Here is a 27,820-nt window from a genome sequence, read left to right as displayed (position 1 = left end):
CTGTTGCTGTCTCAGCCCCTGGGCTGGGCTGTTCATGCTGGTGCAAGGGAATGCGAGGCTCGTAGAGGAGCGTGGGGCTGCTTCTGCCTCCCTCCCACGGCCCTGCCGGCTCATGGCATGTTGCTCTGCTGCCCTGGGCTGATTCGGGTCACTAATCCAGCAAAGAACCATCTGCTTCTGCAGGGCAGGGTTGTTTTGCTGTGGCAGGGAGGTGGAGGAGCCTGAGGAGCAGCAGAACAAAGTGACAGGAGGTGGGGACCCGCTGTGGGCCAGATGAGCTGGAAAATGGCCTGGTGCTTCCTCCTTCAAGTCGGAGCTGGAGTTTCTCCTCTGCACCGTGCCGGTGGTGAGGATGGGGGCAGAGCATCTGGCGGGGGCAGAGCATCTGGCGGGGGCAGAGCATCTGGCGTGTGGCGGGGAGCCTGTCTCGAGTCGGGACCCGGCGAGATGTTGATGAGTCACTGGGAGGCTGCTTCTGCTTGGGCTGGAACAAACTTCAGATGTGCTCAAGGCCCTTCCCAAGGCTGCCAGGCTGTAATTTGTGGCTTGCTTTTGCTTCCTCTCTGACAGCTTGGTGCAGTCGGAGTGGAAATGCAAAGTGGTCTGAAAGCCAGGCTGCTGCAGAAAATGCCTTTTTTTTTTATTTATTTTTGGCAAGGAGAGAGTTTCTCCTGCAGAGCTGTCTCCGGCAGGCTGCAAAAGCAGAGCCTGCAGGGGCCTCTGGCTGGCCTCCGAGATTGCCAAACAGAGATGTCTTGTGTGTGTGCGTGCTGCTTATGCAAAGCGGGGAAAGCAGCGCGAGGAGGAGGAGGGCGAGGCAGCCCGTGGAAGGAATTTGTGTGCCGTAGGCATGACAAAACTGAGCATCAGGCTTTCTGGAGCCGGCTGGGCCCTGGTGCCAGCCCGGCTGGACTGGTTGGTAGGGGAGGCAGCCCTGAACATGAGTCACAGGCTGGGCTGCAGCACAGTCCCTGCTACCAGCAGCTTCCCGGCCCAAAGCTCTTACTACTCACTTTCTCTGTGCCTCTCATAACTGGGGCTGAAAACAAGTTCTTGGACAAACAGCCTACAACTGTATTTAAACAACTGTGGTTCTGGTTTAACAATTTGCACAGGCTACTGCAAGGAGGCTTCAGAGCCTGTGAGAAGAAATGCTTGCATCTCATAGGCAGTGCCCCACTATCTGCTCAACTGGCTATCTGTCAAAGTAATCTCAATAACCAAAAGAAAAGGTCTTGTCCTATTTCTGAGGCTTGCAGAAAGCTGGCTTAGAGAGGGGAGGTCAGTGAGTTGAAGCTGCTCATGGCAGAGCCCAGTGGATGCCAGACATGGTGCCCAGGATGGTGTCAGAAAGGCCTCCTTCCCCCCATCCACAGCACACTGACTCAGTTGTTTGTGACTGCGGACAAGCCACAGCCATTCCCGGGAAGCCTTATGTGACATCTTATCTGAAAGGCCTATCTTTCGGGGAAACCCCAAATCTGAGCAGAAGCTCACAGAAGCAGAAGGTGGTAGGTAGATGGTGCACGGCTGTTGTTGATGCTGTCAGGGTGAGGTCTCTGTCCATGCAGTGGGCTCCTCGTATCTGTGAGCTGGACCTGGTCTCAGTAGGACAAGCTGTGCTATGGGATTTCCCTCTTGCAGACAGTCCCATCATCACTGGCAAATGGCCAGTGCTTGATCTCTTGATGCTATATAATTTTTGTGATTCCATTTAAGTGAGAAAACTACTAGGAGATATCGCAGAAACAGTAGATATGTCATAGCGACAATCAGGAAGGTGATAGCTAGATATCATTATATGCTTTGTAATAATAATTAAAAAAAAAAGAAGTCTCCAAACAACTAGAAGTGGCAGCGCTCCAGGCAGATCTTGGCTGGCAGTGGCTGTCTTGTTGCCTGCCATGACAATGGATTGGGGGTGGCACCAGAGACACCCTGCCTGCTGAAATGGCTCTCCTTTTCCAAACAGTCTTATTTTACCCCCACCCCGCTTCTAAATGTTCTTCTTCACAAAGCTGTTTGTGTGTGTGTGTTCCTAAGCTGACTGTTGGCTTAGAAAGTTAAGGTGCCTTATCAACACTTTGTGCACACAAGAGATAAGAGAGGCATGCCAGGCCCTGCCTATGCAAGGTGGCTTTAGGACCAGAGTAAAGGTTGTTTGCTTGCTCCGGCCAAAATTGCTGTTCACAATGGCTTTCTGTCTGGTTGGTTCTGTCCATCTGATTTAGTTAGGAAATACCTAAGAGTCCCTGGTCCTGCTGCTTGTGGTCTTTGGAGGCTCTTGATGAAGTTGTGGGGCACTCTTGGTGTGTATGCTCACAAAGAAGAACAGGATAACCAACAGCTGCCCACAGTGGCTTCTTAGCTTGGCTTGGGACTTTAAAAAGATCTTCATAAGAGAAGTATGTCTTGCCTTGTTTGGATATAGATATGCAAAATGAAACAAAGCAGATCCACTTCCCCCAAACCTTTAAACTGCATGGAAACCTTTAAATGTTATCAACAAGTCTAGTCTTTGAGAAATGTACAGGTAGGTAGGGACCTAACGCGGTAATGCTGGGTATGCACTTGTCTGAAGGGCAGTATCTCGAAGACCTGCACATGCACTTGCAATAACTGTTGATTAATTAAAAGAAAAGATGTAGCTGTGATTGGCTGGTCCTATGAAGGCAGGGCTTGCATGAAGCCGGGCTACGGAGTGATCTTTGTGTCCTGTAAAACATTGGGTGAGACCTGAGTTGTGGTGGCCTTGTGAGGTAAGAAGAGCGTGCACCTGTCTTGGAGGAGCCATGTAAGACTGTACTGTGCTCCTGATCGCATCATCTTCAGAAAGAAATGAAGAAAAAGAACTGAAAGAGGAAGGCTGAGCCTTGCAGATTGTGAGTGCTTCAGATGTGAGGCATTGAAGCTCTGTGAGTCAAAGTGAGACTGGGGAACGTCCCTGGGAGGTAATCAGGGCTCAGTGGGACCCTTCCTCCCGCAACGGGAAGCCCCCAGCACAGGTTCAGGAAAGCATTCTGCGTTTTGTATTTTTACAATTTGTTCTTTCAGTGGGCTGCATCAGTCCAGGGGAAGGGGCTGGGATGCATCAAGCCAGCTCAGGCTTTGATAATTGTCATTAAAATTAACGTTTATTAGGGCCGTGGTGTTTATTAGGACAGGGACGTTTATTAAGACGGGGACGTTTACTGGGAACGTTTATTAGGGCCGTGACGTAGGCCCGCGGCCGCCATTTCGCGCCCCTCTCAGCCCCGAGCCGCACAACGCATGCGCGGCTCCAGCAAGAAGGAGGAAGAAAGGAGGGGAGGGGGCGCCGGGCGCGACCCTCCCCTCGCGCACGCGCAGGAGCGGGGGCGCGCACGGGGGCGGGGCGCCGGGCGCGCATGCGCGGCGCAGCCTATAAATAAGGCGCGGCGCGGCGGCGGCGCCGCATTGCAGACGGGCGCGGGACGATGGCGGCGCCGCTCCTGGGGCTGCTGGCGCTGCTGGCAGCCGGTAAGCGGCACGGGCGGACCCCGGCACCCCCGGGCCTCCCCTCAGCACCCTCGGGCCTCCCAACACCCCCAGGCTCGCCCTATCCCCCCGGCCCGGCCTCCCCTCGCCTCCCTCCCGCAGCCCCCGGGTTCCTTGCGGTGACCTCCGGCCGTGTTGGGGGTGAGGGGGGGTATGAAAGTGTTTATTTTTTTTATTTTCTAGTAGTCACGGAGCTGCCGGACCCGGCTGCCGGGTTTAACGGTGCTGGGCCCGGGGGAGAAGCGGCCTCGTAGGAGCAGGGGTGGGGAAATGGAGGCGGGGGGAGCAGCAGGCAGGGGAGGGGGCTGTGGGGAGCCCCCTTAGCACTGCTGGGCTCAGGGGGCTCTGCATTAACAGCACCACCGCGTTATTTCATATTTCTCCTAGCGATGATTGGAGAAAGGCACCTGCATGACCTAGAGCTCTGTAAGGGCGCTTGCTAGAAGCTGTCCTGCTTCCAGCAGCTGGCCAAGAGGCCCCATTTATCTTTGCCACTTCAGGGACGGCTCAGTGCTAATCCTCTTTGAGACACCAAGAGGTAGCCCTTTCTGTTATGTGCTTTTAACAGCCTTGCTTTGTTTGGGTTTCCGGCTCCAGATGGAAAATCCCATCGCTTTGTCTCTGTACTGCATTGTTGGTTGGTGCCCATGTGAAAGTGGTGGTGGGGAAATAAGAAATATTCTGTGTTTACCATTAGGGCTAGAGATTAGCAAGGGCAATGTTTGCATTTTGTGTTTTGAGGAAGCTAGACAGATATAGAAATGATTCCTGGGCTGACTAGAGGGGTGTATCCCTTCAGGCACAGAGACCTCCACATTAAAGGTGCAATGATACAGACAGCAGTGGACTGATTCACCTAGGCTTCCTATTTTGAGAATTTTCCTTTAAATAAAATGTTTTAAACATCCAGCCTATTCGTTAAACCTGCCATATTTCACCAGTCGGCTAAAGAAAAGCCTGAATAGCTGTTTGAAAGCCGTAGGTGTAACCAACTGGCAGGCCGCAGATATTGCGGAATTGTGCACTACTGTTATACTCCAGGAAGCGCGCTTCTGCTGTACCGGTATGTGGGCAGTTCGGTGGAGAAACTCTGGCTTTTCCGGCTGGAAACAAAGCAAATGCTGCCTTTCACTCTGCTTGTTTACCTGCTGGGGTAATATCATTTCTGTGTTGGCTCTATGCTAAATTATCTCCTGTGGGTCATCACTTTCCTTGGGACTGTTTTTGAGTCACTAAAATTGTGGTTTCTTGCGCTTTAAGAGCAAAAAGCATTTGTCTTGGAAGCATTCTTCCAAGTTTCCCACTAGTGTATTTAGGGAAATTGTAATGAGAAACCAGTTCAGCAATGAGAGTTAACCTGGTCTGCTTGTTAAGGGCATGTGTATGCAACTGAGCATAGCAGAAGACTTGTTGGTCCTGTTTTTCTTTAGGAAGTCACTGTTTTAACAGAAATAAACACCTGTCTCTTTTCACCAGAGTCCAGTTATGACTACTGATTGACTCACCTACGGTAATGCCGTGCAGATTTTTCTGGAGATTTGGCTGTGACAACCTGGGACACCACTTTCATGTGACAAGTTAGCTAATTAGCTGCATCAAAATCTAGCTACCCTTGTTGTTGTATCCTAATGGAGTTACTTGGCTGGCTTACAGCATGGCTGGTAGGCCATGAGGGTTTTTGGTTGACCTACTTACAAATGCTCCGGTGCATCTTCCCTTTAAAGGAGACACAAAGGAATTAAAGCAGATTGTAGAGAGCTTGTGATACTGGGAGTATGCTTTTTGATTATTGCTGATCTTTGGCATCAGGAAAGAAGGAAGGCTGGGAGCAGAGTTTTAACGGAAGTTGGTATCTTTTGAGTAAGGCATATTTCTTGTTTCTCCTGGTACAATGAAAGTTAAGCTGGAAGCTGAAAGTGAAAAGTTTGAGGATGTGGTTTTTATTCCTCCTATAATAGCAGACTTAATTTTCCTTCCTCCCAAGATTGGTAATTCCTCTAGCAAATGCCAGCCAGAACATTGAGGAAAAGAAAACAGTCAGATGAATTGAAGACCTGAGCTGGTCTGCCTGACCTGAATTTCCTGGAGGAGGTGGTAAGGGCAGATAATTGAGCTAGACTGGTGCTCTGTAGTTTACAGGCCTGTTCTGGCAGGGAAAGTGATTTCTAACAGCCAGGCTGTGCTTGTGCTGGAGATGAAATTAGGCAGACAGTGGAAGGAAGGTGTCTTAAAAAGTCTTCCTGTTGGAGGAGTGCTGTGGGTATGAGGTATACACCATCACATAACACACTGGTGACAGAGTGCTGCTACAGCCACGTGACTGGTGTGTAAACCTGTCCTTGGACAATCTCTGCGTTGTTTGCGGAAGGGGCATAAATAGAAAGAATTGTTCTTGGAGGAACTGAACAAGCTGTTCTGCATATTCACGGCTGCTCTGAGTGAAATGCATGGTTGCTTCTGCAGAAATGCTGGAGTTTGTGAGATCTTCCTGCAGCCTTGGTTTGTGCTCTGCATTGTACCACAAAGGAGCAGTTCTGGAAAGCTCTAAAAGCTGAGATAGCGCAGAAGGTGGAAGGAGAGAGGGGACGGAAGCTTGTCAGCAAAACTGGAAGCGTCTCCATCAGGTGACGGTGATGTCAGCGGGACTCTCTGGGAGGTTGGACTCTGCTGCTGGTGGAGCAGTTCTTGTCTGCTGCTGCTAAGACTGCAAGTTAAACGGGGTACTTCTCTGGTCTCTGAAGCGTGTGTGTGTATTTTTGGGGTAATGCTCGTCTGTGTGTTGGGTCACAGAGCAATATTTAGTTTCAGATACTGATATTTCTCCTCTCGAGGAGAAATATTTGCACTGTTTACTCTGGTTTTTCAACTTTGTTCTATGCTTCTGCAATAGTCTGCATCCAGAGGGATTTGAATTCAGAGTAACTGAATCTTGCAACGAGATTTCAAGGCTTATTTTTTTCAGTAATAAGTTTAAAATCCTTTGACTATGTTCGCCTGTGGATGCAGGCTATTAGTATGCATAGATTAGGGTTCAACATTTCATTCGTTCCTGCTCTCAGTTGCTTTGTTGCTGTTCTCCTGCCTGGGTTATTCTTTCAGTTTATGCACCACAGTTTGCCTTTCCAGGGTCTCCCATAGCTAACTGCTGTCCTCCCAGAGTTGCTCTTTGAAATGTCCCTTTTCATCCCTCTGGCATATGTTCTCTGCTCAGCTGCGGGGGTCTAATGTCCTTCCTTTCCTGAAGGGAGCTTCCTCTTGTCCTCTGCCTCTGGCGTTCATTCATTCTGATGGCAGTGGGGAAAAGAGCATTGCTCCAGAGACTTTCTTCCCAGAGGTGTCTAGAACTGCCCTTCTGTTTTCTGAAGACTTCGTGTGTCTCTGGACTTCACCTGCGCTGTGCTGGGACTGCAGTGTAACCTGTGGCCAAGAACTTGGTCTCTCCTCATCCAGATGTGGCACTCTAAATGTAATTAGCAGGTGGGATGAATCTACTTGCCTGGAGAAAGGGGAGTGCTCAATATAGAGTTTCTGCAGACATTTACATGAAATCCATCCATTTATCCCCAGAGAACCCCAAAACAAACCAGCAGGAATTGAGATGGAAAACAAGCTTGTTAAAAAGTTTAGGCATGTTTCTACAGGGAAAAACTTCTGCTGCAGGGATAATTCTTCCTGTAGTCTCCTGGGGAAAGATCCCAACATCCTCTATGGGACCGCTTTCCCCTGGTGACTGCCAGATGCTCTGGAACATCCAGATCTCTCTTCCAGCTTCTGTCGCAGGAAAATCTCAGGGAGAAGTCGCTGCTTGCTTGGCAACCTCGTAGCAAACTCTGATCAGTGTAGAAATTGTGCTTCTCTTACAGCCTTACAGGAACTGTGACCACTTATTGGGACAGTAGAGCTAATTTTACTGCTTTGGCTCATCATGTTCTGTTATCTTTAATTTTGTTGTGATTGCTTTATGTACAGAAGCTGCTCCTCCTATGGTGTCTATCTTCTGCTGTGGGAAGCGAGGGCGTGTCTGAGGTAGGAGTGATGCTTTACACCAAAGGTAGTACGCCAGAACAGGAGGGCGCTCCCCACTGCAACGAAGAGCCCAATTGTGGCTTGAAATGAAAATCTGCTTCCTGTGAATTACACTGTGTGAATGTTTTGAGCTTGATACTTGATGAGCAGATACCGGACAGGAAGGCTCTGATTTTAGCTGACATCTGGAGAACCGATAATGTCTAGCCAGATTTCATCTGTTTACCCCACAAACTGCCTGTAATCTTTCAAATGCTGCGGTCGGTTGCTGCCTTGTTAATCCAAAAGCACAGTAGACTTTGGCATGAGTTCTTAGTGGTGTGAGCTGGTTACAACTTGTGAAATGTTCCTTAAACTCACTAACTGACTGGAGAGGCTGTGGAGTACCGGGCCCTTCAAATAACTCGAGGTTGTAGACACCCCTTGACTTGTTGACACTTTGTAAGATTCGATGAAGAGAAGTTGATCCCACTTGACTTCTTTAGCTTGAAGATGCTTTACATGTGCAATTCCGAAAAGGACCGGGGAAAACTTAGTTACTGAGTGCAGAGTGGAGGAGATGGATGCATTCACTTGGTGTCTGGGCATTTCTGGGAGATAATGGCTTTTCTTTAAACACTGCCAAGTGGGATAGCCTGGAAAAAAACATCTCTCCTGATGGATGTTGATATATTTGGAACAAATTGGATTGTCACAAAGGCATAAGAGTTGATAGCACCCCAAGTTATCTTCCATGTTTGAATGCGATGCTTTAAAATAAACAACAGCTCAGCTCTTTCCTTTTCTCACCAATTACAGGTTAATTTGTCCATGAAACTGCTGCTTACATTGAGGCTTTCCTAGCAGTCAGGTTTGGAGGAGACTTGAGTCTTCAAGCTGAATTTCTGTGTTCTGGGTGACAGTTTCCCAGTTTATCCTATTGCTCTTTAGGGACTCTGGTCTGGCCCATATAGAATCCCTGTTCATAGAAGCTTATGTAAGGTGTTAATTAAGCTTGATCATGAAAGTCTCATTAGTAAATTGAGTACAGCTTTGGAGGAGATTGCTTCAGATGTTTTTCTGCCCATCTTGAGGAGAAGTTGGGCTGGCTGTAAGTGGAAGAAGTCTAACAGATGCTTGAGGGAAGGGAAGGCTATTGCCAGAAGGGGTAATTACCTAACCATTTTTCCAGCAGCTGCCCTCGCAGACTGGTCATGCAGCCATTGTAAGCCTCCTTCTAGGTTACTTTTTGCTTAAGAGGAGTGAAGAAGCTCACTGTACTTCCATATGCGTAGTTCTGTAAGCCCTTCAAGTAGAAAAGATGTAGTCTGAGTAGTTTGTCACCCCTGCTTGACCAATGTCTGTTTTAGTGCTGCCCTCCCAGGTGGTACCTAGTGGCAAGGGAAGAGGCAATAGTTTTGTACGAATTCCTTGGCAGGGCCCTGTGCAGGAGCTCTTGCTTGTCAGGACTCTGTCAGTGATATTCCAGCAGTGTTAGGTTACTGACCTGGGCCTCTGGGAAGAGGTTGCTCCTGCTGCTGCTGTTACCTTTCTGACTTTGGGGAGTTTGATTGTTGTCAGGCTGTGTTTTTGAGGCAATGCTTGTTCCAGGAGACAGCTTCTGTAGTCTCACAGACACAAGCATTGGAGAAGTCAAAGTGGGTTTGAGTGTCTCATCATTGGTTTCAAGAAGCTGCCAGTAGGCAAGGATCACAGGGTGCCTGTGGGCTGTCAGCTTGGCTACAAGCCTGAAAGCTGAAGTCTTTTACATCTGAAAGCTCTTTAATTCGGTATGTGGATTGCATTTTCACCTCCCCCTTTTCCTTCCTCCTCCATTTTCTCTCTGCTTAATTCAGGAGAAGTTCTGTGCAGCAAAGGCTGTTCTTTCTAAAACAGAAGAAACCAGTTCAAGAAGGGCTGAGCCACAGAAGAGGAGGAGTACTGAAGCACCGTGGCCTTCACAGATAAACTTGTTTGGTTCTCTAAAAATAGTGGCTTGTGAGAACTTCTTGGAAGGGGAGCAGGTTTGGAAGGGCATGATGTGACTGGTGAGAGCTAATCTACAGAGAAAGGAGAAGCCTATTTAAAAATGGATGACCTCAGATCGGTAAAGAACAATATATGAAATAAAAGGATGCCAGAGGTAACTAAGAAGGTAATCCCATTGGGTTTATCCAGCAAGTATTAAGAGTTGTGCAAGGTAACTGACAGTGCTTTGTTTTCTTCAGGCTGCTGCTGTGCTGGGGATGTGAAATACCACGTTAAAGTGTCACGTCTTGCTGGAGAGGTTGTTTTTAGGGAGCAGGCAAGGTAACTGTTCTGTTGTGAACCAGCACAAGGTTTTAACACTTGGAAGTTTGGTTGTAATATAACTTAATAGACAAGGAAAAATGCTGTCTTGAAAAGAAAGAGGAGAACAAGCTAAAGGAAATAAGTAGTGGAGATGGTAGAGGACTTAAGGCTATTTTCTGAATCTGCAAAAGCTGAATTAATGTAGAGGTTTTTAGTTTTGTTTGTTTTTCCCTGGACATTCAGAAAGGGAGGGGTGGATAATGCAGTGAAGGTGCATCCTTTTGATACCAGAAATTGGGTTGGGTAATACAATTCAACATAATAGAAACTAATACAAGCCTACTTATATTTAAAGTCACTGTGGAAGAAGGAAGAAAAGATGCCTCACTTAGCAGATGTTGCCTTTGTTCTGTAGCTCCTTCTAATATGTGCCAGTGATGTGTGGCCCAAACAAATGTGCTGTCACCATTTGACAAGAAAGATCTGTACTGAAAGCATCAAATGTAGATTTATCTTCTCAGAAGGTAAAAACAAACTTCCCCAGTGTCCTTTGTAGCTGAAAGGATACTTCTGTTCTCTGCAGGTAAAAGTTTGTGCTAATAACTAGTTAAGGTTTCCTGGGTCTCTTGGCTTTTTTTGATGGGAAAGCCTTGTAGATATGTTGGTGTCCCATCCTGCTGTGGTGGTGTGCAGGGGTGAGGGCTTCATGTAATGCCAGTAGGAAGGTGTTCGGGGTTCTTGCATTGTATTGGTAACTTTCAGTGCTTACAAACTGCTTGATGCTTCTCATACTTGTTACTTGTTCTTACTTGTCTCAGGCTCTTCTGAGTTGTGTGGGATTTTTTTTGTGGCTCCGATCTCCTCTTGAGGATTGCAGGTAACGTTTGTGCCATTGTCCTCAAATCTGGGCGCTGTGTGCCCAGTGGCCTAGTATTCTGTCCTGTAGTTGTGATAACCAGGTCAGAGATGATGGAGGAACAAGACCAGTTGCTGGAGGTTCTGCCAAAACTGGTGTGGATATTAAGGTTCATAGAATGACAGGCATGTTGAAATAAAAATCCAAACAAAAACTGAAAGCTCGTTAAGAGCTAGATCAAACCAGTGCAAGTTACTGTGTGAATTCCTCAGCTTGGGTTTTAGATGACCTATTAGATTGAGAGCTTAAACTGCATGGCATAACTCTTGTTGTTTGTAGTTGTTTAGTTCTGTAGCTTTATTGCATGTTGCAGATGGGAGGGAGAGGGTTTTTCTTTTGATGCACAGAACTGAAGGCATAGGTTAAAAGCTTTTCTTCTAAATAGTTAGAAGCCCTTAATTCCCCTGTTTAAAGTCGAGGTCTTGCTTGACTTTAGCCAGACTTAACTCTACCTTGCAGAACTTCCTACCCTGTTTGCTGCCAGTATCTGAAAGGGAAGAATAACTCCTTCCTCAACCAAGTGGCTACTTGCTTGTTGTCGTCCTGCCAGGAGCTAACAGCTAGCTGCCTGACCAGGCTGACTTTAAAACTTTGCTCTTGTTGGTGCTTCCAGATAATAGTGTTGCACATTAGAACAGGCCATCTGTAAATATTATGCTAACTGTGCATGCTTACAAGTTCAGAAGTCTTATTTCTACAGTCTTAATGTGCTGCTTTGCTGAAAAATGTTCATTTTTCCATGCTTTTTCCTGGGAGAGAGCGTGACAAACTTCTTGCTCTTGTGTGCAAGCTTAAATATTCCAAGCACGTTTTTCTTAAAATAAATGGGTCATTCCTCTGTGAAATCCAGTGTAAACAGGCTTTAGAAATCAACAGCTGAAAGGCTACAGACTGTCACCTATAAAGCACTGTTTATCTGGCTCTACTTGATGTGTACTGGCTGTGTACCTAGCAGATGTGCTGGTAATTCAGCTGTTAAGTTGATCCTCTAATTACGTAGTCGAGATGTGAGAAATAGAAAAGTGATTATTCATCTGTTATAACCTCACTAGAAGCTTTGTAGCAATCAGTTTAATTTCTGCTTCTTGGCTGACAATGTAATTTTACAGCATTTTGTGATGTGTAAATAGTGTCGATGTGAAAATAATGGCTGTGGAAAAACACCTATACAGCTAATAGGTTTGAACAGGCTTGTTTTTTTAAACTTTGACAGCAGTGTGCTGTAGGATTAGACTGTAGCAGGTTTCACTGGAGCCTGCCTGCTGTAGGATTTTAGGAGTTGTTTCTTCCTTGGTTAGTGCAACCTAAGAGAGGCTGACTGCTGAAGAAATTGAGCCTACCCACAGGTAGGATGGATTTAGAAAACTGGATGAAGCTGAGCATCTGGTCCTGTGGCGTTTGCAGGCCAGCACAATAAACAAATAAAAAGGCTTGAAATTAGCCAGAAGGTGAGCTTTGTTGACTTGTCCCATTGCTTACTAACAGTACAGAGCTTTTACACATCTTTAGGGAGGCTCCCTGTAAGTGGCTTTCTGTATTTAACTTCAGAACTTTGTAGGTTACCTGACAGCTCCATGTGGGGTGGAGGTAGTGTCCAGGCAAGGGCTTGTCCTCATTTTTTTCTGCACACAGTTTTTTGTACACAGCTGAACTGACCAAGAAGAAATAAAATCTAAATGGGTTTAATTGGATTAAAAACTATGTGATAGAATGTCTTGTGTTGTCCCTTTTTGGCTTTGACTTTCTTGAAACTTTGTGAGCAGTGTTTCAGCCTTCACCTGGCTCTTAAGTCTTCCATGCAAATGTGTGCATTGTCATGGCTTCTAATCAAATGAGTTTCGCAGCTCTGTTGCTCCAGGAGAAGAGAGTGATCACCTAGGAGAAGGAATGCAGACTGCAATTACAGGCTAGATGCGGCTGCTGGTTTGGAGTTGGAAATTGCTGTAAGGACAGGAGAGCAGGGGCTGCAGCATGCAGTCTCAGGTGTGGCTTTCTGCAACGAGTGGTTTTCCTGTTTCAAGTTGTCTGGTAGTTGTGTGATGAGGAAAACATTGGGGTTTTTGTTTGCTTTATGAAAGGTGATGGTAGAGGAATGGGCTGCTGAGGTGGTGAGGAAGATCAGCTGCTTTGGTTTTCTGGAGTTGTTTGGCTGTGCTGTCGGTATTTGAGACTCATCCTTACCTCTCAGGATAAAAATTGCTGTATTGAAATCTGCTTAAAAGTGTTGGTAAACTGAAGTGGCCTAATGGAAAGTCTGTAATTACATGGTATGGCATTAACCTGCTTGCTTTGAAGTGCAAATCATTCCAAGGTGCAACTGAAAGAACAATTCTTTCTTTGGCAGCTGTGGCCAACCCTGTTGTGTGGCAGAAGGACTGTGCAAAGGGTCCGGAGGTCTGGTGTCAGAGCCTTCGGACAGCATCACAATGTGGAGCAGTGAAACACTGCCAGCAGAACGTCTGGAACAAGCCTACTGTAGTAAGTATCAACCGCTGAGATGTCGTCTTCCCACTTACAGCTTGGGTGGCTGGTTTCCATGTGCCGATGAAGATTTTCAAGTCGCTGATTGGAGTTAAGTGCTACATCTGACTAGTCTTGGTTGCCACGAGTTAATTTGGGTGGCAGATACGGGTTGCTTTCCATTTCGTTGCGTTGCACAACTTGTCTGCTGACTTCTCGTGTGACCTATTGCACAATTGCTGAGCAGTATGTGGAACAGAGCTAGGGGATTTCAGACTCATTCCTCTGTATTAAGAAGATTCCTAATTCATAGAGCCCTTTCTTACTCTGAGCCATGTCAAACTCATAGGTTTATTTAAAAATAAAGAAACACAGCACTTTTATTTTTAGGCCTTTCTTACAGGTTAATGTTCTACAAAGGATACAGTATGTGCTACATTATGAAAGCTCTGTCAGTACATAATGATACAATTGCCAAGTTTAGCATGGCTTTTCAAATTCTGCTGAAGTGAGTGCTGCTTTATAGATATAGCTGTACCCCTTACGGTGCTGTTCCCCAACTTTCTTGGGGAAAAAGGCATTTTATGCATGGTTGCATTCAACCCACCTTGCACGTATATGTGCCCTGACATGTTTCAACTTGTGGAAAAGTAGGGGAAAAGGGGAATGTTAGAAGGGCAGAGTAATTAAAATGAGTGAAGCAGTCTGAAAGGTTCCTGTGCTTCTAGGGCATTTTGGAAATTTAGACTCTTGAGAGAGTAAAGTAAAAACAGGTTCAGGAGAGGGCTTCTCAGGGCAATAAATTTTACAATTCAAGGGTGGTGGGACTAGGTGAAATAAGCGGGTGATAGCATACCTGCTTCTTCATATCAAGTTGATTTACTGAAGAAACTGGAGTGGAACATGCTTGGAATAGCTTCACTATTTTAAAATGCCCCCCCTTGTTTCAGCCAATATTTTTTCTTTAAATTCTGAATGTAATGCTTGTTCTTCACATTATTCCTTGCACACTGCATTTATAGGCACTTAATTCTGCTTCCAAGTAACACTGCTTCTCTCCCTAGAACAGCATCCCCTGTGACTTGTGTAAGGAACTTGTAACAGTGGTCGGCAAGGTTTTGAAGGACAATGGCACAGAGGTAAGTATAGCTCCCCTTCTTCTTGCCCCAAGGCACTAGTTGATTTGTCATAAGGTCTTGAGGTGAGGGGTTGGAAGGGGTCTGCATGATATTTTCCCAATCTCAACAGCAAATGTTGAAAGGGGCTAGGTTACATAGGATAGGGCTTTGAAATGCAGCCTCTTCGGATATAGAGATGAGCATGTTCTCAAGCCTTGCCCTCTCTAACATGTCCCTGATTGTCTGTAGATACTAAATATGATTGTTCTTGTGCTAGTGGACCATTAATCTTGAGGGTGGGATAGTGCAGTGTGTAGAAGTTGATGATTACAGCAGGTAAAGTGGGCTTTATTTTGGTTACGTGACTCCATTTTCTTTCATGAACCCAGAGTACTTTGTGTGAACAGATCACTTTTCCACCAGCCCATAATTTCATTTCCTCTTAAATGTAGATGGTCTGTGGGGATAAGACTGTTGTGCAGGCCTTGCAGAAGTATTTCAAATTTTTCACTTTGGGGTCTCACTGAAGGTCCAGGACTGGGGAAAATAAAGCTGTAATGCAAAACTTCTGTCTTGGTCATAGTGATCATGCTGTTCACCTTTTTAAGGAGAAAATTTGTGTGACCAAAGGTCAATTAGAGCTGAAGCCAGACAGTACTGTGAGGGACTTTTTTTTAAATGTTAACAGCAAAAGGAGGGCCAGAGAAAACACGTCCATTACTTGATGAGGATGGCCACCTCACAAACTGAGACATAGACAAAGCGGAGATGTTTAATGCCTTCCTCGCTTCTGTTGTTGACATCAGTGATAGGCTCTGGGACCCCAGGTTCCCTGAGTTGGAGGACTGTGGCTGCAGGAATGATAAACTCACACCCAACCCCGACCTTGTGCGGGATTTGCTGCTCCATCTGGATGCATATAAGTCTATAGGATTTGTCCCAGTGTACTCAGAGCGGCATTGCAGGACCTGTTATTTTTCAATGGTCTTGGGAATCTGGAGAGGTCCCAGTTGACTGGAAGCTGGCAAACATCATTCCAATTTTTAAGAAAGGAAGAAAGAAGACCCTGGTAATTACAGGCCTGTCAGTTTCAATTCAGTGCCTGGTAAAGTTATGGAGAAAATTTATTCTGGGAGTTATCAAAAAACATCTGAAGGACAGTGTGGTCACAGCCAACATGGGTTCACTGAGGGGAAGGTCCTGCTTAAACTTGATTTCCTTTAATGGTAGGGTCACCCACCTAGTTGGCCAAGGGAAGCCAGTTGATGTAATCTTTTTGAATTTCAGTAAAGAGTGTCCAAAGGAGGGCTACAAAAGTGGTGAAGGGCCCAGAGGGCAAGGTGTGTGAGGAGCAGCTGAGGTACCCTGGTCTGTTCAGCCCTGAGCAGAGCAGGCTGAGGAGAGGCCTCATGGCGGCCTGCAGCTCCCTCACAGGGGGAGCGGAGGGGCAGGCGCTGAGCTCTGCTCTCTGGGGACAGCGACAGGACCCGAGGGAACGGCATGGAGCTGGGACAGGGGAGGGTCAAGCTGGGTGCTAGGGAAAGATTCTGCACCCAGAGGGTGGTCAGGCACTGGGACAGGCTCCCCAGGGCAGTTGTCATAGCACTGAGCTGCTGGAGTTGAAGTGTTTGGACACTGCTTTCAGATACAGGGTTTGGTTTTGGGTGGTTCTGCATGGAGCCAGGAGTTGACTTGATCTCTGTGGGTCTGTTCTGACTCAGGATATTGTGTGAAAACCTCATTTAGTTTTGCTTGCTGGCTGTCTGTACCTACCGGAGTCCAAGGGCCTTTTTAGGCTTTACATCATGCATTTGGAAAGAGCTTTTGATATATGGCCCGCCTTATGTCCTGTTAGGATGAGATCCGCTCTTACTTGGAAAAGACATGCGAGTTTCTTCCTGATCAAGGCCTGGCCTCTGAGTGCAAAGAAATTGTGGATTCCTACCTACCGGTTATCATGGATATGGTCAAAGAAGAGTTTGTAAGTAAATGAGTTGTTAACTGAATTGAAAATTGTGCTCTTGTTGGTTCTGGAATTTTTGTTCTATGTAAGATGGTGCATGTGATCTTTGTTTCTGTATGAGTCAACTTTTGTTGGTGTTCTTTAAATTTGAAGATTGCTTCCTTACTCAGAAACACTTTCCCTTGCTGTAATGTTTCAGCTGACTGATTCTCTACTCCGTCATATAACAGTGCCATCAGTCTAGAGCTTTTTATTTATATATCTTATCTCCCTCAGGATAAACCTGAAGTTGTATGCAGTGCCCTCTCACTGTGCCAGTCCCTTCAGAAGCACCTTGCAGCAATGAAACTTCAGAAACAACTCCAGACCAATAAGATACCAGAGCTGGACTTCTCTGAGCTAGCATCCCCGCTTATGGCTAATGTGCCTCTCCTCCTTTACCCTCAGGACAAGCCCAAGCAGAAGTCTAAGGTAAGAATGCAGTGACATTATGCTGTGCAAGAGAAGTGAACACTTTCTGTTCCAGAGTGCCAGTGCTCCTTTGTGTAAGAGCTTATTGGTGATTCTTGGCAAGGGATTGCCCTGGGCACGAATTCAGCATTTGTTCTTCACCTGAGTTACTGTCTCCTAGTGAATTTTGTGCTGCATATATATAGATACTTTTTTTCCTTAACCTGTGGGTTTAGAGCTAAGTGAGGTAATAGATGCAGCCTGCGTGGACTGCATGTGTTGCTTTGGATCAACCTGTAAAGCTAAGCCTTGTGCTGGGCTGTTCCCATCCAGGACTGTCAAGCAGGTCTTGCTGGAAACAGTTTCTTCCAAGAGCAACTTTGGCACCAGTTTGGCACCAGCATTCAAAGAAAAAAAGAATTCTCCTACTTTCTGATTAATCTCCTGACTGTGCACTTCAGAGGAAGTGTTTGTCTCTGAGTCCAGAGGTGACTGGCTCAGAAACAAGTAATTGACAAAGGGGAGTAGATGAGACTATGAACTTGGGAGTAGAGGCTGAGCTGAGATATGGGAGTTAACGGGTGGGTGGAGAACAAGCTGCTGTGGGTGGAGAGCTGTGCCAGATTTGGAAGCCTTCCCCCTGTGGTCTGTAAACAAACCCAAGAGATTTTGATTGGGTATCTTAACAGTTATCTTGGGTTTTGCAGCCGGGTAGGTAGGTACTAATCTCCACCTAGTGGCTGTTGCACATACCAACAGCAGCTTGTCTTTTCATATTAAGTACTCTATAACATTTAGGTTTGTATATAATTTAAAATAGCTTTAAAACTTAGTAATTGAAGCTTCTAAAATTAGCTATTTGATGTGTCAATTTAAACTTTTTACTCTTTGCCCAGGGAAATGGGGATGTGTGCCAAGACTGCATTCAGCTGGTTACTGATGTTCAGGAAGCTGTCAGGACAAATTCATCTTTTGTAAAGTCTTTAGTTGCTCATGCCAAGGAGGAATGTGACCGTTTGGGACCTGGAATGGCTGATATGGTAAGCTATCTTTCTACTTAAAAATCCATTTCTGTGTATAAACATAAAATAATTCATCAGTGCCTTAGTCCTCTCTGTATAATCTCTAATTAAACAAAGGAGCATGTGTAATGTAGGATATGTTACACAGTATAACACCTCAACACTGAAATCATGAGCTTTCTGGTCAAACAAATGGTGGTAGGAGTAGAGAGGAGGGGAAAAAGAGGTTGAAGGAGGAAGTTGCTGATAACCCTTAAAGACATTTTTCATAAAAGTGACCTGGCAGGGTAATGGGGTCACACCAGCGTGGTTTTGCCCTGAGAGGAACAGAAGGACTTGCTAGATAAACAGCTACGCGGGCAATGATTGTGTAACCTGAAATGTCATCTTATGTTTGGGACGAGCTCTGAAAGACAACAGTATAGTTATTAAGTAGAGAATGTAAATTAATACTTTGAGAAGTACTAGGAAATTCTAGGTTGCCTCTACAGCTTAAGTGGCTTGATAATTACAGCAAGACTTTCTTTTCTCACTTCCTGCAGTGCAAGAGCTATATCTCTGAATATTCTGACTTGGCTATCCAGATGATGATGCACATGGTAAGATCAGTAAACTGTAATACTTGCTCTCTTTTCATTTTTCTGCTTTGTGTACCTGACTTACTTGGAAGCAGGAAACACAGAGCAAAAGCTCTACCCAGACTTACTGCAATGAGTCTTGTTGTTAACACTCTTAATTTGGCATTTAATTGGGTAGTGACCTAAGTCCCTGAATGTTTTCTTCAGCTCTTTCCTCTTCTTCCACAACTATTTCACCAGTGCAAAGGCACTCCAGTGCTTTGAGACACAGAGGAAAACGTTTTATGTATGTTCTTTTATATTTTCTCAGTCCTGTACTTATACCACTTTTTCCCCCCTAATACTGTGTAAGCATGTTAGAGTTGGTCTTTGTCACAGTATTGCAAAATATGTTCAACTAAGTGCTAGAGATAATGTGTCTATTTGAAGCAAGACTAAACCTCCTCACTGTGGAATTGCTGTCCCAAATCTGCTGCTCTCTGGGCTTGTGATAGGAGTTGTAGAAAGTGAGTGGTACTGCACCAATCCTGGTCTTCTGCAGCAACAATATATTTTACCTCTGACCACCTCCATAGCATTTTTCTTTATCCAAACCTCAAAAAATTTATTTTTCTTAAAAGGGCAGGCCTTTCTTTAGAGAATGCAGTGCAAATATTCAGCAAGTTATGGCATGAGTTTATGAATAGTCTATTGCTGCTGTGAATGTGAATTTGGCAACACAGAGGCCTTTTTTGTTTTTACACTTGGTTGGGGGCGGGACAACAACTCCTCCTTATTCCAATGACAGCTAGTTTTTAACTGTAAGCATTGCAGCGTAGTTTGTTGCTGACACCTGAAAACAAAATATGACCACACCTTGCATCTGGCTGAGTTTTCAGACTCTGAAGATAGTCTTGCCCAGGACATTTGAATAGCTTCAAATAAATAATGCTGGTTAGCACTGTGCAATTAAATATGAAATGTGGGTTGCTGTAGCACTGCTAAAGTTTAGGTGTATTTTTGGGATGGGGCCAGTGTCATGCTCTGTCTTCATGGAAAGAGTTTATGCAGTTCAAATGCTTGACTTTTTTTTCTTAACTGTTATCTTTAATTTCTCCTATCTTCCTCTGTCTCCAATCTCCTTTGTCAACAGAAGGATCAGGTAGGTGAGCAACTTGCCTGTGGTGATAGCCTGCTTGTAGTTCACTTACTGCTCTTAAAGGGCTTGTAGTTCACTTCTTGCTTTATTAGCTGTGTACATGGTGTGACTGTACTCAGTTTTGACAGATACAAGGGATATTTATGTGATTAAAACAGGGAAAGGCAGTAGATTTCCTCCAGTGGATCAGTCTTACTTGCAGCTCTGGCTACCAGCCCGTGATACCAAGATTTCAACTGGTGGAGCAGCAGATCTGCTCATTTTCATACCAGATAGATGTGGGGAGAGCAAGCCAGAGGCTCCTTTCAGCTTCTGGTTTAATATTTGGGCTCAAAAGGGCTTCAGTGAAGCTGTCCCTGGGTCCTTTCTTGGTTAATCTTTAAATTTGTAGTGGATCAGTTGTAGGGGATGCTCAGAATTGAAAAAGAAGGTGCAGGAGGCCTTTAGGCTCCTGCTTCCTAGAGCTGTTTGGGCTTCTGATTTAACCAGTCCTGGGAGACCTTGTGTCTGTCATCTCTCTGAGAGAGAACCTGTTGTGTGTATGTGGGTGTTGCTTTAACATTACTATTGGGAAATGCTTACTACAATGCATGAACCAAAGGGCTTGACTTAAAGGTACTGCCTGATGTGATCTGAAGCAGCACTGTTAGTTGGAGATACTGCTTTTGCCTGTGCATGAGGATATGGCGTGATGCATATAAGCTGTTGCATAAGCCTCTGCTATAAGAAGCTCGATGCCCTGGTAACAGGGTGGGGTGTGATTTTCTAATTACCTGGAGGACCAAAGGTAACTTTTATAGCTTAAATAGACTTAGGGGTTGGGGGGAGGCAGATGGATGATGACAACTCAAATTTAGTATGTTATTCTGTACAGCCCTTCTCACTGTCTAGGTAGCGTGGCCTCCTTAGAGTAGATTGTCTGCCTAATGTTGAGCATCTATTTTTGCATTTAGTAATGTCAGTTTTTAAGACTTTCTCAAAAGACTTGGCCTTTTGAAAGGCTTTGTTTCTGTTTTTGCTCTGGCGGTGAGAAGAACACTAGAAATTCGTATAGTATATTGCAAATACTTTTAAAAAAAAAGGGGTTAGGCTTTAACATGGTTAACTTTTGTTTCTTATAGGCTGTGTTCAGTAATGCAGGAATCTGTTTCTGTTTGCAAAGTGTGGTGTTACTGGATGCTTTAAAGAAGGTAGTTTGTGGATGAGAAAAAGAGTCCTTTCTCCTAGGCATTTCTTTCAGTTCTTGGGTGAACTCTGGAGTCAGGATAATTAGCCTCTTCTGTAATAACTTGGAGCTTTCAGGGGAGCAGCTTATGGATGCAGGTCTAATGGGATGGTGGTGGTCTGTTTTGGTGTTGGTAGCTCTTAAGTCAACTCCTTTGAAGGGCTTGCATAGTGTATTAGCTCCTGGAAAATGGGTTTTTAAATGGATGTGGCCTAACCTCTTCCTCTCTTAAAGGAGCTGCTAAGTTTGATTTGGTAGTTGTCCTGTCTATAACCATATCAAATGCTTTGGCAGTACTTGAAGTAGAAGTAGTCTTGAAACTCTAGTTGTGTTGGAGCCTTTTAAAGCTTTGGCCCCTGTTCTCTTTGCATTCCCACAAGCTTCCTAAAAAGGGCAATATCTTTTATACCTTTCTTAAATATATGTTATACCTCTCTTTCCAGCAACCAAAGGACATCTGTGCCATGGTTGGATTCTGTCCTTCTGTGAAATCTGTTCCCCTTCAGACTCTGGTGCCAGCTCAGGTGGTTCATGAAGTGAAAATGGAAACTGTGGAGGTAAGATAACTTTTTGTTCTCAATAGCTTTGCTGTTCTGTTTGCTTTACTGTAATGAACTGGATGGAACAGAAAAATAAAAGCTTGTATGCATAGAATGCTCCAAGTCTTCCTGCATATGAAATCCTTGCCTCTAGTTTTTGAGGTAGATCTGTAAAGTAGGAGACTGACTTGTTAGAATAGTGGAGCTTTTGCTAACATGAAGCTGTAAGGTAAGACTTCAGAATTAAAGCAGGAACTCTTGTTCTATAACTGTATAGTAGCCCTCCTAATTGACAAACACTAGAGGGCAAATAGTTGAATTTTATTTTTGCTTTGCATGGGTAGTTATCCCTTGAACACTTTTAAAATGTGACAGTGTTACCCATGCACAGATGATTCTGATCAGAGTCAAAACACTGAAGCTCAGTTTGGAGAAGCACCTTAGCTTCCCGCAGCCCTTGGGTTGAGAAAGTGGGCTGAGCTTTTTTTCAAAAGGAAAGTCTCTTGCAGACAGTTATCCTCTGAACAGAGTCAAACAATTTACTTCAAGTCCTTCAGTTTGACTTTTTTTTCCAAACAGGAGGATGCTTTCAGTTCTAACAAATTTAGTTCTCAGTGTATTTTAAAGAACACTTCATATTTCCCTTGACTCCAGCCACTGTGGCAGTGCTTATTTCTGTATTTACTAGATTCAGCTCCCTGCCTTACACAACCTGAGGACTGTGGTCTTAAATAATCATACAAAATTACTTTTCAGAAAGGCATTTTACTAAGACCTTTGAGGTTTTGGGTTCTGCAAGACCTTTTAAATCCAGCTCAAACTGGCTAGCCAGGTAAATAAGTTAATGCGCTGGACCTGAATGTGAATGCTGTTAGACTGATCTTCTATGAATTGTTCTCTGTCAAACCCGTTCATCTGTTGATTTATTGTTTTGTATAAATGTTTGTGTACGCAGAAAGCCTCGGTTCAAGAGAAGACCTTTTCTTTGTGTGAAATCTGTGAGACTATGGTGAAAGAAGTGACTGGTCTGTTGGAGAGCAACAAGACAGAGGTGTGTAAGTGACAAAAATGGTACCTTTACCAAGGCTTTGGCTAAAATGGGGCTGACTTATTGCTGCTTTAGAAGAGGGAAGGAAAGTTAGTTCTGTTGTTCACTTTCACAAGAGCAAGAGCTTCCTCTTTCTTAGGACAGAGTAAGCAAAAAACTTACTTTTGAATTGAGTCAGATTTCTGTTTGTTTGCTACTAATCCTTCCTTGTACTCCAGGAGGAAATCGTGCATGAAATGGAGGTCATCTGCTACCTGTTCCCAGCAAGTGTCAAAGACCAGTGTAAGGACTTCATAGAAGTCTATGGCCAGGCTTTGATTGACATGCTCTTGGAAGCAACAAATCCCGAAGCTGTGTGTGTGATGCTGAAGTGCTGTGCAGCCAACAAGCCTCCACAGCAGCCAGGTTGGTAATGAGGAATTAGTACTATTGCTAAATGAGCAGTTCACCTGTGGTTATATCCTCTGTGAGGACACATGCTTCTATCCTTGGTGTGATGCTGCCTCCTTTCTTCTATTTGGGGGAACTACCAAAGTGTTGATGGTTTTTTTTGTCTTGTCAGTTTTGGTGAAACCTGCAGGTGGCTTCTGTGACATCTGCAAGATGATAGTTGCTTATGCAGACAAAGAGCTTGAGAAGAATGCCACAACAGCTGAGATTGAGGCTTTACTGGAAAAAGTCTGTCACTTCCTGCCGGAGTCTGTCAGTGATCAGGTAAAGCATCTTGTGTAGCAGGCTAAAAAGCAATGGTCTTGCTGATGGTCTGGTACTCTTCACTAGTTAGCACAAAAGCATAGCAACCTCATGTGTGCAGTAGAGAAAGGGAGTTAAAAAAAAAGTTGTGTGTGGGGTGGGGGAGAGCAGATTTGATCTGCAGCAGTCCTGGCTGCATGGCAGCCTGCCTTCCACTTGGAACAAGGCAGTCAAAGATGAACAGAAGGATGAAACATCTTGCAGAGTATTTGGAAAAGCTAGAGGGTAGTGTCTCATGGTGGTTTTTATGAGAACAGTCAGTATAACATGTCAGAGTTGGAGGAATCTTTCCCTCTGCAGAGGTTGGAAGGAGGTTGGGGGTGTGGAGGGACTAGATTTTTCTACTAGATTTTTCCCATTCCCTATCCTTGGTGGTTGGCAGGCCCTTGAAAGCCTCTGTCTACTCAAAGGGTTGACTGGCTGGATTGTTGTGCTCATTTGCAGTCAGTAAAGGTCTGCCTGGAAATCCTGTGAGAACAGTGGGTAGGAACAGCTGAAGGTTGTTTTTTTCTCTCCCCACCTCACTGATCTTGTTAAGGGGATTAACAAAGTAATTGGAAGTAGGCTGGCATAATTCCAGTGAGATAGCAAAAGGCAACACCTGTTAGGCCATTGCTATCAAGATTTACCTGAAAATCTTATTAGGTGGCTGCTGAGTGTCAGCTCAGCAGTGGTGACTGCTTATAAGTTTAGCAGGCATATAACACACAGGCTTAAAGTAGCTGTGAAACAGCTATTCCTGCTAACTGCTGTGCAGCTGTGTAATAGCTGTGGTTGACTTATTAATTGGTGCCATTAGTCTCTGCTGAGAGTGCCAACACCTCTGTGCTTCAGAGATGGCCTCTCCACTAGAGGGCTGGCTGTTGATGATGGGAAGCACTTGTGCTGCTGCAGTAAATGCTAGCTGATTGGGCTAAAGATCCTTAAGAGGCATTGAGTGCATTGCTGCCAGCCTGTTTAGGATGTTTGTCTCCAACTTGAGTGTGCTTTCCTCCTGAAATCGCAGTGATCTCTGCTATCAGAGGCTAAACATTGCAAATCAAAGCCTGTCCTGCTTTTGGTTCTCTTCCTTTTGACAGCTTTCTAATCGTAGCCTTGTATGTACTCAGTTGTGTCTGCAGACAGGTATGAGCCAGCTAAAAATGATCTAGTTTTGTAGTTAATGTGCTGCTGAATCCTTTTTCCTCTGCAGAGTTCAAGTCTCTGGTTTATTGGTTTGGTGTGAATTATTGGGGTGCTTGGGCCTGCCTGCTAAAGAGTGTATCTTCCTCTAATCTTTTCAGGGCTTTAACAAGTAAATCTCTTTTGACAAAAGAATCTCTCAACCTGTGTTTTGTTACAGTGTGTTCAGTTTGTGGAACAGTATGAACCTGTGGTTGTGCAACTCCTGGCAGAGATGATGGATCCCACTTTTGTTTGCACTGTGAGTATGGCATTTAGTTCTATTCAGGGTGGGCTCTGATACAGTCCTGTCTGCTCTTCTGTGCGCCTTTCAGTGCCTAGCATGCAGAAACTCTTCTGGAATAAAGATTAGCACGCTGAATGCTTGGAGCAAACTCACTTGTGCAAGGCCTTGGGTGTAATGAATGGACAGCTGTTTGACTGCCAGCCTTGTGCAAGGAAGGACAGAAGGAAGGAGCTGCCGGGGTTATCCGCTGCTGAGGTTCAGCAACAAGCATAGCGTGTCCTGAATGTGGTGAGAGGAAGTCCCTTTCTAGAAGCTGTTTCTCAAGGCCTGATGTGAAGTAGTAGTGATAACTTAATTCTTCCTTGTGTCAGATTTGCTGCACATTTACTGCAGCTGTCAGTGGAGCATGGTGCTGTGGGAGCTCCTGAAGCTACCTCAGCTCCTGCACTTGTTCAGTTGGAAGCTCAGGTGTGGGGCTGCAGTCAAGGTCTTTTGGTGCAAATGGAGAGATACTGACTGTGCTGCTGTTCTTTTCACAGAAACTAGGAGTCTGTGGATCAGCTAAACAGCCCCTCCTGGGGGATGATGCTTGCGTCTGGGGTCCTGGTTACTGGTGTAAGAACATGGAGACTGCTGCTCAGTGCAATGTACGTATGGCAGGATTCTGCCTTGAGTTTCCTGTTGGTCTTTGGTACCTCCTTAAAAACTAATTTTCTGGCTTCTTTAGTACGCTCTTAAGTGGATGAATTTCAGTTTCAAAAAGCAAGTGGGTACTAGCTAGAGGTGGGTGAGTCTGATTAGAGGTTATTCCATAGCTCTTAGCTTTCTCAAGCAGACTGATTCCTCACCCCTTTCCTCCTTTTTCTCTGCAGGCATTTCAGCATTTCAGAATCTATAGTAAGGTGCAGCCTGAGCTTTGTATTTAGCGTGTGACCCAAGAGCCAACAGACCATGTCATGACCTCTGATCAGGCTCTAGAAATTTCAGTATTGCTGTGGGCTAATGCTCTCTCTGCCAGGCCTTTTACTGGCCAAGAATCATCAACATTCTTTCCTGAAGCTTCTGGGTGGGGACAAAAATATTATTTGCTGTAGTCCTCTATGGAATCACTTATTTAAAGAAAAACAGATTTGATCCCAAGACCTTAGCTCAGAGTAAGGTGTTAATTGTATATATGTGGCCACTTGTTTGCTAACAGGCTTTTTTCCACTCACGTATGCTATTTCTTTCCCTGTAGGCTGTTGATCACTGCAAACGTCATGTATGGAACTAGAAGAAGTATTTCCAGTTCTGAAAGTTTGCCATGGCTCTTAAAAGTGTGGGCCGAGGCTGGAGAGCTGTATCTCAAATGTCCCTCCTCTCTGCCTCATTAACAGTTTGACCTTCAAGTTCCTTTATTGTAACTTCTGTAGCAGTGCTGCTGTTGAAGGATCAGATCTTCATTGTTGACTTAACAAAGATACTTTTGATTGTACAGTTTAACTCATTATGCTCCTAAAAATAGTGTGTTGTAGATTTTAATTGGTAGGCTGAAGTGTTTTTTAGGTGCTGGGAAGAATGGCAGAGAAGATGAAATGAGACTACTATCTTTTAAATTAAAGAAGAACAAGATAGTGACTAAACTTTCAAATGTCTTTCTGTAGTCAGCAGTGGGAAGACTACATGCTTTGTTTTTAACATCTGGCTGGAATATTAATTTTTGTTTGACTGTAGGGGAACTTAAGGGATAATGTTGAATCCTGGAATCCCTTCGGCTGGAATTTTCAAAGCTTTATAAATGCAGGGAAGGGGGCCTTTGTGTGCCCAGCTAACTTTCAAAGTAACTGGTATGTAAAAAGATGCATTTGCACTTGAGTGACTGTGCTTACAGCTTGTGGTGTTATCATAGGCAAGGAAACCCTCCCTTGATATTAGATCATGTCTTTTTTATTTCCTTTGCCTGCTCAGTCTCAACGTGGGTGTTTTATTGTTGAGCCCTGAACAGTGGGATTTCAGTCTTTTGAAGCATGCTGCGACATCCTTAAGGAATGGCTCCCTTTTTTCCTTGCCCTAGTTGCTCAATTCTGCTTAGTCTTGCAGCTGTTTCATTCCTTGCTTTTGGTTTTCTCTCACAGCATATTTCAGTCACCTAAAGCTTGGAGGTGCTGTGAGGCTTGCAGGCAGTTCCCATTGCTGCCACCCAGTCTCACTGGCATTCATCCTTCTGAGTAGCTGTAAGTATAAATTTTTTCCCCTGGAGTTTCCATTTCTGTTGGGAAATGTATCTAAGTAGTGAGTGGAGATGGCAGAGAGTAAGAATACTGTGGTAGGTATTTGACATACCTGGCAAGCTGCCTTTTGCAGTGGTGCAGTAAGAAAGTATCCCACTGAAGTGGCCAAAATTTTGAACAGGAGACTTCCAAGGCAGGCTGCTACCCTGGAAACAAGTCAGGCCCATGAGGTCATGAGGCTTGAGGATGAGAATCATGTTGCTTGAGACAGACCTCACAGCGCCTTACTGGCATTGAGTGCAAAATTTTGAGCAAGTTAATGCCCCAAAAGGCACCAAAGTAGCTCTGGAGAGACCTTTGGGGAGGAGAAGCTGGGCTGAGGTGGAGCTTTGAAAATTCCAGTCCTTTACAGAAAGGTGCCAGCAACTGCTCCTCTCTGTGTGGTCACTTGGGTGAGGCGGGAGCTCCAGTAACAGTGCTTCAGGAACAAGCAAACTAATTTTCATGGAGTTCAGTGGAAAACCACTCAACTGCAGCTTTTTATTACTACTTGTATATACTGAATGTCTGGGCAGTGTCGGCAGATACCAATACTGATTTGTCTTTCCTGTTTGTATGTGTACAGAACTCTGAAGTGCTCACTGCTTCAAAAAAATAAATGAATTTCCTCTAAAGATGTAAAATATCTGCAGCTTTCTGTATTGGCAGGCTTTTGCAGTGGTTCCAGCAGTGTATCCCAGCAGGGGTAGGTATGCCAGGTAGGCGATGGGCTCTCTTCAGCATCACTGCCCTAGAGGTACAGCTTGTGTCACACCACAGCATGTAGCACAGGATTTTTTAAAAGGGGATGGCGCTCTTCTGTGTGAGTTTTTGGGGGGTGGGAGTGGGTCAGCACTTGCTCTTACAGGCTGGCAAGGTTTTAATTCTTGTGTGTTTTTTAGCAGTGAATGGCTGGTTGATTCATGCAGCCTCTAGGGCAGGGTGAGCTGGGGGAAGTCCTGTGCTCCTGCTGGGGTTCTCTTCAGTTTTCTCACTTCCTGTGGAATGGGGCACCTGACCCGCTTGAGTTACATGTGTGGGGGGACGTGCAGTTGCTTTCTAAAGAACATTGTCTTGATTTTTGCACAAAAGCTTCTTTAATGAACAATAAAAACTTCTGTAAACCGGTGTGTGTTTCTT

General features: G+C 44.9%; 1 protein-coding gene and 1 long non-coding RNA gene across 4 annotated transcripts; both read left to right on the top strand.

The window, feature by feature from the left end:
• Nucleotides 1-2: 2 nt before the first annotated feature.
• LOC118247922 (prosaposin) lies at nucleotides 3-27,808 on the top strand. Of its 2 annotated transcripts, none has more exons than XM_035546961.2 (14): nucleotides 3-346; nucleotides 13,074-13,207; nucleotides 14,254-14,328; nucleotides 16,163-16,288; nucleotides 16,547-16,741; nucleotides 17,617-17,760; nucleotides 18,285-18,341; nucleotides 21,127-21,240; nucleotides 22,178-22,273; nucleotides 22,489-22,675; nucleotides 22,833-22,984; nucleotides 24,366-24,446; nucleotides 24,971-25,078; nucleotides 25,669-27,808. In XM_035546961.2, the coding sequence occupies exons 1-14, from the start codon at nucleotides 274-276 to the stop codon at nucleotides 25,702-25,704; spliced, it is 1,578 nt and encodes a 525-aa protein (XP_035402854.1). In that variant the 5' UTR covers nucleotides 3-273; the 3' UTR covers nucleotides 25,705-27,808. The 2 variants fall into 2 exon arrangements, with proteins under 2 accessions (XP_035402854.1, XP_035403010.1); XM_035547117.1 differs by lacking the exon at nucleotides 3-346 and adding an exon at nucleotides 3,337-3,498.
• LOC126913367 (uncharacterized) lies at nucleotides 9,385-10,686 on the top strand. Of its 2 annotated transcripts, none has more exons than XR_007708542.1 (3): nucleotides 9,385-9,664; nucleotides 9,750-9,831; nucleotides 10,632-10,686. It is a non-coding gene; the product is annotated as an uncharacterized LOC126913367 (long non-coding RNA). The 2 variants fall into 2 exon arrangements; XR_007708543.1 differs by lacking the exon at nucleotides 10,632-10,686 and adding an exon at nucleotides 10,229-10,321.
• Nucleotides 27,809-27,820: the final 12 nt, after the last annotated feature.

This window comes from Cygnus atratus, chromosome 7, assembly GCF_013377495.2.
Source record: "Cygnus atratus isolate AKBS03 ecotype Queensland, Australia chromosome 7, CAtr_DNAZoo_HiC_assembly, whole genome shotgun sequence".
In the NCBI taxonomy this organism is placed as follows: Eukaryota; Metazoa; Chordata; class Aves; order Anseriformes; family Anatidae; genus Cygnus; species Cygnus atratus.
This window is presented reverse-complemented; position numbering and strand designations above follow the sequence as displayed.

Excerpts from the sequence above, each read along its gene's own strand:
- LOC118247922 (XM_035546961.2), top strand. The coding sequence starts at position 274 with ATGAGCTGGAAAATGGCCTGGTGCTTCCTCCTTCAAGTCGGAGCTGGA. Across the intron at positions 13,208-14,253 it reads TCTGGAACAAGCCTACTGTA|AACAGCATCCCCTGTGACTT; the intron begins GTAAGTATCAAC and ends TTCTCTCCCTAG. Across the intron at positions 14,329-16,162 it reads TGAAGGACAATGGCACAGAG|GATGAGATCCGCTCTTACTT; the intron begins GTAAGTATAGCT and ends ATGTCCTGTTAG.